Source organism: Arvicanthis niloticus, chromosome 28 (assembly GCF_011762505.2).
Source record: "Arvicanthis niloticus isolate mArvNil1 chromosome 28, mArvNil1.pat.X, whole genome shotgun sequence".
NCBI lineage: Eukaryota > Metazoa > Chordata > Mammalia > Rodentia > Muridae > Arvicanthis > Arvicanthis niloticus.
Genome location: NC_133436.1, coordinates 14,874,776 through 14,888,601, shown reverse-complemented (window position 1 = coordinate 14,888,601; position 13,826 = coordinate 14,874,776). Strand labels below are relative to the sequence as shown.

Below are 13,826 nucleotides of genomic sequence, written 5' to 3'. Positions count from 1 at the left end.
TAATTTGGCTGCCAACATGTCGATGTTGTTAAAGATAAGCTTTAACATGATGGGCAGGAATAAAAGTATTCCCAGGACAAGAAGGGCTAGCCTGATCAAGCTATATATGCCATTCCTGAGGTTTATCCAAAATGGAAATACTGAGCTCAGGTCATGGATAATTTTATTGGCTTATCTGCAGCGTCGAAGGTCAACAGAGCAGCATTTTTAAAATTCATAATCCCACTATGCAAAGTTAATAAACCCAGAGAGGTGTTAGGATTATGCCAAATGTCTTACAGGTGTCTTTAAACTTTTTTCTAATTATAATGACAATCATTATGAATTTCAAAAGTAATACTACTCCAATGATATTTGTCATGACACTTGGGATGGTTCCTAGCTCTTAAACCCTGAACTTCCTTCAGATAATTTGAATGGATAATTTGAATGGGTTATAAATTATCCTTCATTGTTCCAGATACCTATATAAATCCTTTTGTATATTCAATACATTAGTAACATTGTTTTAGTAGATGGTTAACAAAAATAGTTGTCTTAACTTCTTGTGTCAATGCTATTGCAGAAGCAGTGGTGCTAGCAATTAATGGAATTAAAGCTGTTATACCAGCAATAATCAAGCCTGCTACCCTCTTGCTTCTGCTTAAAGCCTAACTCACTTCTTCCAGCACTTTCAAGCTTTTTTTCAGAGAATCAAGGTTTTTCTAATACTCAGGGCAGTGAGAAGAAAGCTGGTTGATAAAGCTGGTTGCCAGGTTTCAACCTAACATAATTGAAAATTATACAGTCAATGCAACTTACAATAAATGCTATAAAAGAGACAAAACCAATTTTAACCTGACAATTAAAAGAGCCTTAAAACATGCACTAACCCTTGTTTGAAATCCAGATCCTGTCCCAACGTTATCTTTTGCTATCCTAACATCATAGTGAGCTACAACTTGCTTCCAAATATGTTTCTGACAAAGTCCAGATCCAGTCTTCCAAAAGTAGACTGTTATTTCCCATATTGGATTGATTTCTAGACCAGTACATGATTGAGTCCTAATAGCTGGGCACCTTTAAGAAGATACAAGAACCATAATTTCTCTTTTAGATTCTCTATCCCACAAGGTCTAAAAACTTGAGGCAAGGTAGCCTGTTCCATCTGGGATATAGTCAAGCAAAGGTGGGTCAGGAACATATGTCCAATACAGCTCCCCAGTCACCCTTGTCAGGGCACTCAGTAAGCTCACAAGTTGGCATCATTCTTTGTCTCAGCAACAGTATGTCTTACCAATTTTTTTTTTAAAGTTCCACGGGCCTCTTCCACAATACCTTGTCCTTGAGGATTATATAAAATCTCTGTAATAAATTGTTGACAAAATTGCTCAACTACAATTGCCAGACCCATTATCTGTTTTTATAAATTGGTTATTTTATTTATTTCAATGTTATCTCCTCTCCCATTCCCTCCAAAACCCCCTTGTCCAACCCCACCTCCTCCTATTTCTATAAGGGTGTGCTCCAACCATCCTCCCATTCCCATCTCCCTGCTCTCAAATTTCCCAACACTAGGGAATCCAAACTTTTAGGTACCAAGGCCATCCACGTCCACTGATGCCTGACAAGGCCACCTTTAACTACCTATACAAGTGGAGCCATGAGTCCCTCCCTTTGTGTTCTCAGGCTGAAGGAATTAGAATGGCTACTCCAGCTTGTTTCTTAGGACCATTTGCTTGAAAAATTGTTTTTCAGCCTTTTACTCTTAGGTAGTGTCTGTCTTTGTCACTGAGGTGGGTTTCCTGTATGCAGCAAAATGCTGGGTCCTGTTTACATATCCAGTCCGTTAGCCAATTTCTTTTTATTGGGGAATTGAGTCCATTGATTAGGAGATATTAAGGAAAGGAGATTGTTGCTTCCTGTTATTTTTGTTATTAATGGTGGCATTGTGTGGCTATCTTCTTTTGGATTTGTTGGAAGAGGATTACTTTCTTGCTCTTTCTAGAGTATAATTTCCCTCCTTATATTGGAGCTTTCCCACTATTATCCTTTGTAGTGCTGGGTTTGTGGAAAGATATTGTATAAATTTGGTTTTGTCGTGGAATATCTTGGTTTTTCCATCTATGATATTTGAGAGTTTTGCTGGGTATAGTAGCCTGAGCTGGCATTTGTGTTCTCTTAGGGTCTGTATATCATCTGTCCAGGATCTTCTTGCTTTTATAGTATCTGGTGAGAAGTCTGGTGTAATTCTGATAGGTCTGCCTTTATATGTTACTTGGCCTTTTTCCCTTACTGCATTTAATATTCTTTATTTGTTTTGTTCACTTGGTGTTTTGATTATTAGGTGACATGAGGTATTTCTTTTCTGGTCTAGTCTATTTGGCATTCTGTCAGCTTCTTGTATGTTTATGGGCATCTCCTTCTTTAGGTTAGGGAAGTTTTCCTCTATAATTTTGTTGAAGATATTTATTGGTCCTTTAAGTTGGGAATCTTCACTCTCTTCTATACCCATTGTCCTTAGGTTTGGTTTTCTCATTGTGTCCTGGATTTCCTGGATATTTTGTGTTAAAAAATTTTTGCATTTTGTGTTTTCTTTGACAGTTGTGTCAATATTTTCTATGGTATCTTCTGCACCTGAGATTCTCTCTTCTATCTCTTGTATTCTGTTGGTGATGCTTGTGTCTATGACTCCTGATTTCTTTCCTAGGTTTTTTATCTCCAGGGTAGTCTCCCTTTGTGATTTTTTTTATTGTTATTGTTTCTACTTCCATTTTTATGTCCTGGATGATTTTGTTCAATCCCTTCACCTGTTTGGTTGTGTTCTTTTGTAATTTTTTAATTCTTTAAGGGATTTTTGTGTTTCCTCTTTAAGAGCTTCTACCTGTTTGCCTGTGTTCTCCTCAATTTCTTTGAGAGTGTTATTTACATCCTTCTTAAAGTCCTCTATCATCATCATTAGAAGTGATTTTAAATCTGAATCTTGCTTTTCTGGTGACATGGGTAGTTCAGGACTTTCTGGTGTGGGAGAACTAGGTTCTAATGCCAAGTACCCTGGGTTGCTGATGCTTATGTTCTTGTGCTTGCCTTTCGCCATCTGGATCTCCTCAATGCTACCTGCCCTGTCTCTGACTGAAGCCTGTCTTTCCTATATTATCTTGGTTGTATCAGAACTGTGTGGGGTGGGTGTTACTACTGGGGTTAGAGGTGGGGCCCAAGATCTGCTCAGGGCTCAGGTGCAGACTGGAAGAAACCAGTGTTCCAGGCCAGGAGTGACTTCCTGGGTCCCAATGGGTCCCAGTTACTCCCTGTTTGGGGTGGGTATTGCTGTCTCCTTACCTTACATACTGCCTGGGTTAGAGCTCCTGGAAGTCCCACTTCCTCTGCATTCCGTGAGTTTGGGGGCAGAGCTGCTGCCTAGGATCTGCTCAGTGCTCGGGCCCAGACTGGAAGCTGCAATGGGTTTCTACTAGGAGGGTCCGAGATCCCCAACCGAAACCAGAGACTTGCGTGTTCATCTTTCTGCAGATATTTAATACAGTCCTCACCCATGTAATTATTTGAGAGCAATGTAATCAGCAATTCAGCCAAGTTGGACTGAGTTGTCTTAGGAAACAGGATGAGTCAAACCCAACAGACACTTCAATCTACCCTGACCAGCCCACAAGGAAACTGCTAGTGGAAATATGTCAAGAATGTATATTGCTATGTAAGGATTCCCAAAAAAGCTCGAACTATTGATTCTGCTTATTCTTTCTGACCTTCACAATTTTAAAAAGTATCTCCCTTGTGATCATATATTGTCTTTGTAACATAAAAAATTTCCAATTAAAGAAACGACCTTTCAAGTTTTTGTTTTTAAAGAAATAAAAGGTTCTAATGTTAAAATGTAGATAGTGAGCAGTTCAAACTATAGCATAGGACAGTGTCCAGTGTTCAGTGGCCAGAAAACAGGGAATATGGTCAAAAGTGGGACGTAATCCACCAAGGTAAATGAGAACACATGGACATTTAAGAAGACAACAGGTCAGAAAGATAAAGGTTGGGACTCACATTATAATTTATGCACAGTTTCTTTCTTAAACCCTAGCCTGCTTGGCATTCTGTGCAGTATCTCCTATGGATCAATGTGCCTGTCTGTGCCAGAAGCTTCGAGATTCTCCTGAGATCCACACTAGCCAAGATTTGGGCCAGTCTTGTTCTGTTGTTTTTGTTTGTTTTAAACATGGCTATTTTCTACTCTGGGCAGCTACAACTGTTTACTCTGAGTTTCTCAGTATAGATATTTTCTTCGTTTCCAATCCTCAGGTTGTCACTTGTCACAACATCAGTATGTATGTCAGTGAGTGCTAATACCCTGGAGCCTTTAACATGTAGGTGCTCTTATAAATAGTTATAAGACTTAGTCAGCAGGATAAGCAGAGAAAGTATGAAATCACATTGCTGTGTTATCCTAACCCTGGTGGTAATCCGGCATCATGTGTGCCCAGTAAGGCTATGCAGTTAGGATAGAGGAGATTATTTCCACCACAGAGGACAAATGGAGTTGAGAGAAGAGCTGAGACCAACCACCATGCTCCCTCCTGCATTCCCATCATTCTCAGCTCTCCTTTCCATTGTCCTCAGCACTCTTTACAGCCTCCTTGTTTCTATCCCTAGAGTGGGGCTCTGATTGCCTAACTCAGGACTGCTGCTAACCAAAGGAAATTAACATCATGAAGGGCTCTGCATAGCCTACCTTCTGCAGAGGCGATAGAAAGTCGAGAGAAGACATACTTGCCTGGCAGGAAAAACAGCTGTTTCTAAAGGTTTCCGGCCACACCCATGTCACACACTCTTCAGTAAAGACAGAAATAAGTGTAGACTTATTTTAGTGGAAGCAAATATATGTAGAAGCAAAATAACTTGCACCTCAAGCAATTACCTTCTAATCACTTAGCCAGTTACTCATAACTACCTGCGAAGCTTATTATAAGGGGTGTCTTGTGTTTCCTGGGGGACAGTCTGCCGATCATTACCAGATGAGGAGTTGGCATACTGGGTGCAGCCTAAGTATCTCAACATACCACTTATGTTCTCTTTGGTAAGTAACACATTTCTCTGTCCCTCCAAGGAAGCAATGATGACTTCCTCTTGAAGTTGTGGTCATCATTGAATGAACGGTTCATGTTAATGTTAGATCTACCCAAGAAGGAATGGTCATGCTACCATTATGGCTGAAATATCAATAGTCCTTTTTAAAGAATCTTGGATTAGACACAAGAGGCCATCCTGGCTTCTTGATATGGAAAGATGTGCATATTCATAATGAATGCCACATAATCTCTTGTCAAATGTGTCAAACATGTCCACTGTATTCTCCATGTTGTAGAGGCATCAGAGGATGCTCCCTGGCCCATCAAGGCATCCCAGAAATGCTTCTGTCTCCATGACTGTGTCCTTTTTGAATCTGTCTCTCCTTCTCTCTGTGTATTCAGGAGTGTACACATTTCTGTCTAGCACCTTGAAGTCTCTGGAAGAGAAAGACCACATCCATCGTGTCCTGGACAAGATCACAGACACTTTGATCCACCTGATGGCCAAAGCCGGCCTGACTCTGCAGCAGCAGCATCGCCGCCTGGCCCAGCTCCTCCTCATTCTTTCCCATATCCGGCACATGAGGTGAGGCAGTTCTGGGTCCTGCAGTAGAGATAAAAGACACTGACACAACCAACTCTATGTGACAGCCAAAGCAGGACGAGTTGCTGAGTAGGCAAAGTACCTTTAGAAAAAATGTCTGAACCAAAAGGCTAGGGGAGAACAGAAGAGGGAGCACAGAACCTGCCAGGAACATTGGACGAGCATCAGGGAGGGTACTTTAGCTGAAAGGACATGCAGTGGCAGTTTGAAACACATACAATAAGAAGAGACATGTCAATCAAAGGGTGTGAGCATAAACCATCTCTCAGGGCTTCAGGCACATCTGTTATGGTTCAGGTACTATTTCCTACTGACCTACACTATGGAATGCTGAACAAGAAAACCCTGGGGTCAGAGAAGGAAAAAGAAAAAAAAAAAAAAACATCATTCAGAGTCAACATTGATGCATCCATAGCTATCAAAGGACCTCCTTTGTCCTTACTCTAACCTGTGACCTGACATGTTTCTTACTCTCAGTCTCTTCTATTGCATGACCTAAGAAGCCACCAGAGTGATCACTTTGAAATCAATCAAGATCTTATCCTCTTCATACTTAAATCCTTACAGGGATTTCCTATTGCTTTCCAATAAAACATGTCACCCTTTGTTTCGTTTATGTTGTTCCTTGTGATACAGCCCTTCATAGTTATCTTTCTTGGTATCCTTCATAACTGAAGCCACACCATATTGTTTGTTCCTCAAGTCATTTATGTAGCACCACTGCTGGCTGCAGATTGACTGGGTGTCTTTGGAGGGTCTCAGCTGGGCTCACTTATACATTTCTGTGACACAGGTAGCAGGCCTGCATCAAGCCCCAGTCAGATGATTCTGTTTTATGCATATCATTCTTCTTGTACCCCAGCTTCACTAGGACATATTCTAGTATCAACAGAGACACAAGAAAGCCAATCCATTTGAGACAAAGCAGCTTAACACTTTGATTATGTAATGTCTAGTAATGTTTTATGATCTAGGCAAAATAATGTTGTCTCATATGCTAGATAGTGGTAGGTGGTCACATTCAAGGGAAGCATGTCTTCTTTTTCTCTTCCCTTTCTTCTGATGGTATAGAGAAGGAAGCAGAGAATAGCGCAGAAGAACATAGTGCTGCCAAAATATGTGGCTGGGTGAGTAAGTTTCCCCTTGAAGAAAACATGATGACATATCCTTTGAGAGATTTATAGAAAGCACATGACTCCTCTGAATTTTTTCAATTGTTGATAAGGTTTCTATGAGTTTAAAAACCCATTGTGTGCATGGCTTATCAGTATTAGCAAGCAATAAACACCAGCAATGGCTGCTTTTACTGACAATGTATTGCAGAGAGTATGGCATGACAGAAATCTTTTCAATTGTGAAATATGAAGGATAGGTGACTCTTTTACTCAAAGGTTTGAACCTCTCTCTTCTCTCTCTCTCTCTCTCTCTCTCTCTCTCTCTCTCTCTCTCTCTCTCTCTCTTTCTCGGTGCCATTCATACACACTCACATGGCTCTCCAAAATACTGATTTTGTTCAGATTGGCTCCCTGCGGCCAATCTGGATCATAGGAGTCTTTTGTGGTTAGCCTGTCCTTAATCATTGGTTAGGGCCATAGCATAGATAATTTAACATTTTCAGATTTCAGATTTTATCTGACTGTAAATGTGATTCCTTAGACTGTTGGAGAAAGACAATAACAGGGCCAGGAACTAAATGTGAGTAGTGCTTTAAATTAAAAGGAAAAACCAAAAACAAACCAAAACAAACCAAAAATCAAAGCACACATGTACACATGCACAGAGAGAGAGAGAGAGAGAGAGAGAGAGAGAGAGAGAGAGAGAGAGAGAGAGAAACACTTAAATATGTGATTGAATTTGAATTTCAGTTCTTGATGTTCTCATGTGTTTTCATGGCACCGATCAAACCTGGGCTGGCTTGTTACCACCACCAACATAAAAATTATTAGAACATTTTTCTTAGTTCTACCTGTTCCTGATATACATGGCTGTAGTCTAGTTTGTTTTATTCTAATTTTGGTTATTTTGAGATGAGTTCACACTCTACAGTTGAGGCTACCCTAGCATTGAATTTGAAATGTTTACTCTACTCCTAAGCACCAGGATTACAGGTGTGCTCCATCACCTGTAACCCAGAGATACACTTATTAAAAAATTTCAAGCCATGGAAGAGTTATGATTTCCTGCCTTCACTGCCCATGTGGCAGAGAGGGCAAAGAGGAACAAGGAGACAAGGAAAAAGAAGGAAAGCCATTTGTCTGCGTTCTTCTCTTCCCCCTTTCTTCCCTATTTCCTCTTGTGAGCAGCATTTACTGTTTTAGGCAATGGTAGAAGTTAGGGCCAAGTGGAAGGAAACACCTGAGCAATGGGGACTCAACCATTGCCATGGAGCAACAAAGGTCTTTTGGTCACTAGAGGCATTTGAAGATTCCATGGAAATTTATTCTAAAAAGGAGAACAGAATGTCATATTCTCTAGGTCTCTACAGGTCTTCATTTCCTTAAGGAGCAGGTCAAAGACCAGTGACTGAGAGTTAGTGCAGGATGGTACTCAGGGTCCTCTGTGAGGAAGATGAAGGCAGGTCATTTGGTCCTCAGAGAGCCTAGATAGAAAATGTGATTTTTAATTTCTGAATATTATAGGAAGCCACTGAAAAGCTCAGGTAAGGACCCCAGCCCATAGAACAATTTCTCCAATGTTAGGGGTGGGCCTTCTAACCTCAATTAGTGTGATCTAGAAGTGATTCTGTAGACATCCACAGACATCTAGAGCTTGTCAAGTTGACATTCAACATCGGTTACATCATAGAGAGGAAAATGCATAGAAAACCCACTAAAATTAGCTGGAAGAAGAGTATGATTGTGGGGGTGGGTGACCTTATAGGATGGAGGAAATGAAAATACATAAACACAAGTCCCAGTCTGAGGTCTCTGAGGCCCCTAAACTTCTACAGTTGTCATCTTAAAATGAATCCTTAAGTAGGTTTTAAAAAATGGTTCACAAGTGCCTTTGGAGTTTCTCATACTTCCTCCTCCCTATTTCAGCTATCCTGGGGGTCCAGCCATGGTCTAATGTAGTTCCTTCTATGTCCCTTCTCCTCCAGTAACAAAGGCATGGAACATCTCTACAACATGAAATGCAAGAACGTCGTGCCCCTCTATGACCTGCTGCTGGAGATGCTGGATGCTCACCGCCTTCATGCTCCAGCCAGTAATCGCATGGGAGTGCCCCCAGAGGAGCCCAGCCAGAGCCAGCTGGCCACCACCAGCTCCACTTCAGCACATTCCTTACAAACTTACTACATACCCCCGGAAGCAGAGGGCTTCCCCAACACGATCTGAGAGCTCCCAGGCTCCCCCACCCCCTCCCAAGGTTCTGCAAATCCCTGCAACATTTTACCCATGTCATGTATGACTTTAGCAGAATTCTGTCTCCTGCGTACACTCTGGCATGCATCCACCATCAGTGGCTTTCTAGTATGAGTGGCCATTTATTTGCTTGCTCAGTTCTTAGTGGCATGTCTTCTGTTGGGAACAGCCAAAGGGGTTCCAGGGCTAAATCTTGGTAACAGCTCTCTTTCCCCCTTTGCTACATCACTAACTATGAGGCTTCTTATAGTCTTCAGTCTTCATGAATGAATTGAGAAAACTGATTGAAGCTACTTGTTGAGACCCAAGCCTAGAGAGTAGACATTTCACCTCTGATAAGCACTTCATAATGGCTCCAAGAGTAAGCCTCAGCAAAGACTACAAAATGGCTCCTTTAATTGAAGCCATTGAGAAAGCTATCTCATGGGATCTTTATAGCACTCCCTTGCATTCCTATAGCAGCATGTGACTTTATTAAAGGGAAATTTCAAGCCCCTATAGGAATACACGATGCACACAGGAAAGTAAGATTTCCCCCAGTTATCAAGAACATATCAACTTAATCTGGTCCACCTTCTGGCTTCTAAAGTGTCAGCTGCTGAAAACTACATCATGGGTTCTAGACAATTCTTACTTCCCATGACTGGTGGGAACCAGAAAGTCAATTACAGTCAACACCCTGGAATGAGTTATTCTCCTTCATGAAGGCTGTAGGGTGTATTGATTTTATTTGATTTTCATTTCATAATCTCCTTATGCTCCCTGGGGCTTACAGTAAAGGCGGCTTGGGGACCCGTTCTGGTGAATCTAAAATTCTTCAGCACAGGATACTAGCCTTGTCTCTTCCCAGATGTGAATTGCCCTAAATTGTTACCATGTAGATCAACCAAGGGCAGTCACAATGAACCTGCAAGCTGGTGATAATTTTGTGGTTTGTTTAGTTTTATTCTTGGGGGCAGGGAACAAATAATACACAGATAATGACTGTGACTCAGAGGAGTCTGAACAAGAAGGAAAGTAAAAGGGAAATGTGGAGAATGACCTGGCCAGGGCAGCAGCTTCCCAGGGGTACGCTTCCCAGCTCCCACAATGCACCATGAGGCTGCCCTGGGATCTGTGGGCTGGCTTCATTGGAATTTCAGGTATGAGCCTAACTGGAAGAAGTAACAGTAGATACCTGTATTTCTGTGGATGCTCTGGGAGCTTGGGGAGAGGCATGGGGGACAAGGTCTCAGAGCACTTAGGACTCAAGATGCTGAACACTTGCTCAGACTAGAGTGTGCTTGAGTATTCAGAACTCATCCGAAAACCAGCTAGTGAGGCCTTGGGGAGAAGAATACCTTCCTCAACACAGTTCGTATTCTTAAATTTCATAAACCTGAGAGGATAAAGGACCAGAATGGGTCATGAGAGTCCTTTGAACAAGGGGATAAAAAGAAAGGCTTACGCTAGCCACAGCCACACAAGGCCTCTGAGGTCTCGGTCTCTTTAGTACAACTAAGGATTACTTCCTTTTCCTAACCAAAATGGAAGTTGTTTTCCATCCCTGACTTCATGATCCATAATTTGAACTCCATTGAGATAGATGGGTTAGCCAAAAACCTAGGTGAATGGCTAGGCTTCTCTTGGTTTGTCCTATTTGAAATGGTGGGTTCCCTTAATTTCTGCTCTCCTAGTTAACTGACTACCAAAGAAGTGGGAAACTGGGAAAGCCAATTTTCTTCTTCTTCTTCTTCTTCTTTTTTTTTTTTTTTAATTTCTCATACTTGTTCATCAAATTCTGAGACAAGTTTATATATCTGCTTTAAGAACATGTTTAAGAACCTAACTCTTTTGTTTGTTTGTTTAAGAAGCACCTTATATAGTATAATATATATTTTTGTTGAAATTTAATTGCTTGTTTATTGGACAATTGAATGTAACAGTTCTGTTCTGAGTTTTAATTTGATTGCATTAACATTGCAAAAACCAAGGGAAAATATTTAGGGTTTTTTTTTTTTTTGTAGACTTTTCAAACTACTGTATCATGTATGCAGTTATTAATGCCTAAAGCCTGGTGATTTTCATTTAAATGAAGATCACATTTCATATCAACTTTTGTATCCACAGTAGACAAAATAGCACTAATCTACATGCCTATTGTTGGATGTTGAATGACAGACAATCTTATGTAGCAGAGATTTTGCTGAGAAGGAAAATTATTCAGGGCAGCTAATTTTGCTTTTACCAAAATATCAGTAGTAATATTTTTGGACAGTAGCTAATGGGTCAGTGGGTTCTTTTTAATGTTTATACTGAGATTTTTCTTTTACAAAAATAAAAACAAAAATACAAAAAAAAAAAAAACCTTCTAGGACTTTAGATGATATAATACCAGCTAAATGCAAACAATACTCTAGTGGAGGGTTTACATTGTCCCATCTACTGTGTTTGTATTCGTGTTATGATAATAAGTTTGAAATGGGCAGAGAACATCAGATAGCTGAAGTGTTAGCCCACAAGTTTCAAACAATGTTTGGCAATCTCTTTTTACTCTTATCTGAAGTGCCAATTTTGAGCAGCTGACATCTTTTAGCTGCTATTGTGTTGGGGGCATTGGGGACACGATAGAGAGGCAAACCTGTACTTCCCCCCTCACCTGGAGATAATTTAAGAGTTGAGTATAATAATCTACCCAAAGAGTCAGCATGAAGTGCAGAGGGAGATGTGGGAATTTGAATAACAGGTGGGAAAATGGGAATAAAGTGTATGAGAATTATCCTGGCATCCTGAATATGCCCCAGGTTTCAGAATTTCACTCCTGTCTGCACTGTAATAAAATAATAACTAGCTTCATTGGCAGCAATTTCCAAAATGGTTGCTTGAGTTCAAAGGAAGAGTGTGGCAGCAGCAGTGAAATCCAAAGAAAAATCCAACACAGGGTCTGCCTAAGTTTCTGTTAGCCATTGTTTAGCTTGGTGATTTGATTCTGGTCATCCAAAGAAAAGACCCTATCAATGTAGGTGATGAAGTCTAGACTTCAAGAAAATCATGTCTTTGATAGATTTCCCTGGCAACATTGGGGATACGATTTTTCTATGCCATATCTTATGCCTTTGGGGCTGAACAAAAAAGCAACTTACTGATAATTTCTTTTTAATCACATTGTGGTGTCCATACTTTGAAGTTTTACACATTGAAAAGTCATTGACTTTGGAGTTATCCCTTACACCTGCATGAAGTCAATTACAAATCTCTTCCTATTCATACTGTGCAGCTCTGAGATGTACTGTGGATACTGAGGATGATCACTAGGACCATAGTAATGGCTAATACTCACAGTCAGACCTGCCTGGGGAACCTAAGTCTTCTGAAGGCAATTAGAACGGCATACAGTAGTGCAGAAGGCAATCATGATTCTCTTTGGTACAAGTTTTGGGAGGTTGATCCAGCTTCCACTGCACACTTCCTAGACTAACTCCATGAAAATTTACTCTCTTTCAACTGGAGCAAACACATCTACCTGTGGCCCCACATATCCATCTTTTCATTAGTGTGACTATGCTCTATTTCCAGCTTCATATCTTATCCACTTAAATTAAAGTGTGGTCTCTTTTAAAGTCCTTTAGACTTGTTTTCTAAGTGATTGCTGTCTCAATTATGGCACTTTCTCAATTTTGCACCGTGTTTTAGAGACTTAAGAGAAATTTCTATTTGCTTCCCGCCCCCTTTCTTTTGCATCCAAATGTGCCTGAACTTTTTCAAACATGTAAATGCTGCCATGTTCCAATCCCATAGTTAGTGTCTCTGTATGGAGCTGTGCACCCTGGAAATGACATACAGTCCCATGAGCAGGTGCCTAAGATGTGGACCCCTTTGTCTTCACAGAGAGGTCATTGGTCATCGAGACTTGAATTACTAAGTGACATTATGCCAGTCTATGTTCTTTCACAGCTTACAAACAATGCTTTTTTGTGAACTACATATTCTTTAGTGTAGAGCTCTTGTTTTATGAGGAAAGACACAGATGCCCAATTGTGTTTGACGGGCTACTACACTCTTCTGACATATACTACTATTGATGTGATCCTGTTTCGTCGCAGCAGCTCTGCTTTGTTTAATGAAACACACTTGTAAGCCTCTTTTGCACCTTGAAATGGCAAAGAACCCAGCAGGATGCTCAAGCCCCTGTAAACCATCTTCTCCACATATTTGATGTTCAAATAAAACTTAAATAAAGGCAACAGGTTGCGTTATTATTATTATTATTATTATTATTATTATTATTATTATTTTACTGCTCTGTTTCTTGCTGATAGTTCATTGCCGACCAAATGAGAGCAAAGAGATCCAAGGACCTGTAGAGACTGCAGTGAATCTACATGCCTCATTTACCTGGTACCAAGTTAAGAGGTAGGGATACTAATATTAGAATGACTCAACTTTAGTTTGGATCTCCACCATAGGCAAGTTTTAGGACCATTGTCAATTACTCAACACTTAGTTTGTATGGAATGCTTGTGAGGGTCATGTGGGGTGCTCATATAAAGAGAGCTTCAGATGACTTATTATAATCAGGTGAGTGCATGGGTGTATGTTCTGGCATGGCAGTAATTACCCTAAAAATCTTTCCCCCACTCTGAAGGCAAGTTGAAGTTCCCATTTTATTATTTTATGAAACCCTTTCCTTCTCAGAGCTACCAGCAATATCCCTTTCCTGTGCCATCTCTATGATTTAGCTGATGGAGGGTGACAAGGAGATTGTGACATACTGAGAGATGACACCATGTAGGAACACACTCTTCAGCTAGCTTGCCTAATTGA

The 13,826-nt window shown here is 40.5% G+C and overlaps 1 protein-coding gene across 9 annotated transcripts in view; it reads left to right on the top strand.

The window, feature by feature from the left end:
• Nucleotides 1-13,246, top strand: part of Esr1 (estrogen receptor 1) — a 371,567-nt gene extending 358,321 nt beyond the window's left edge. For all 9 annotated transcript variants that reach the window (XM_076926762.1, XM_076926763.1, XM_076926756.1 and 6 more), the window contains 2 exons: nucleotides 5,457-5,640; nucleotides 8,759-13,246. In XM_076926762.1, the coding sequence (XP_076782877.1) occupies nucleotides 5,457-5,640; nucleotides 8,759-8,996 (422 nt within the window). In that variant the 3' untranslated portion in view covers nucleotides 8,997-13,246. The remainder of the gene's footprint in view (nucleotides 1-5,456; nucleotides 5,641-8,758) is intronic.
• The last annotated feature ends 580 nt before the right edge of the window (nucleotides 13,247-13,826 follow it).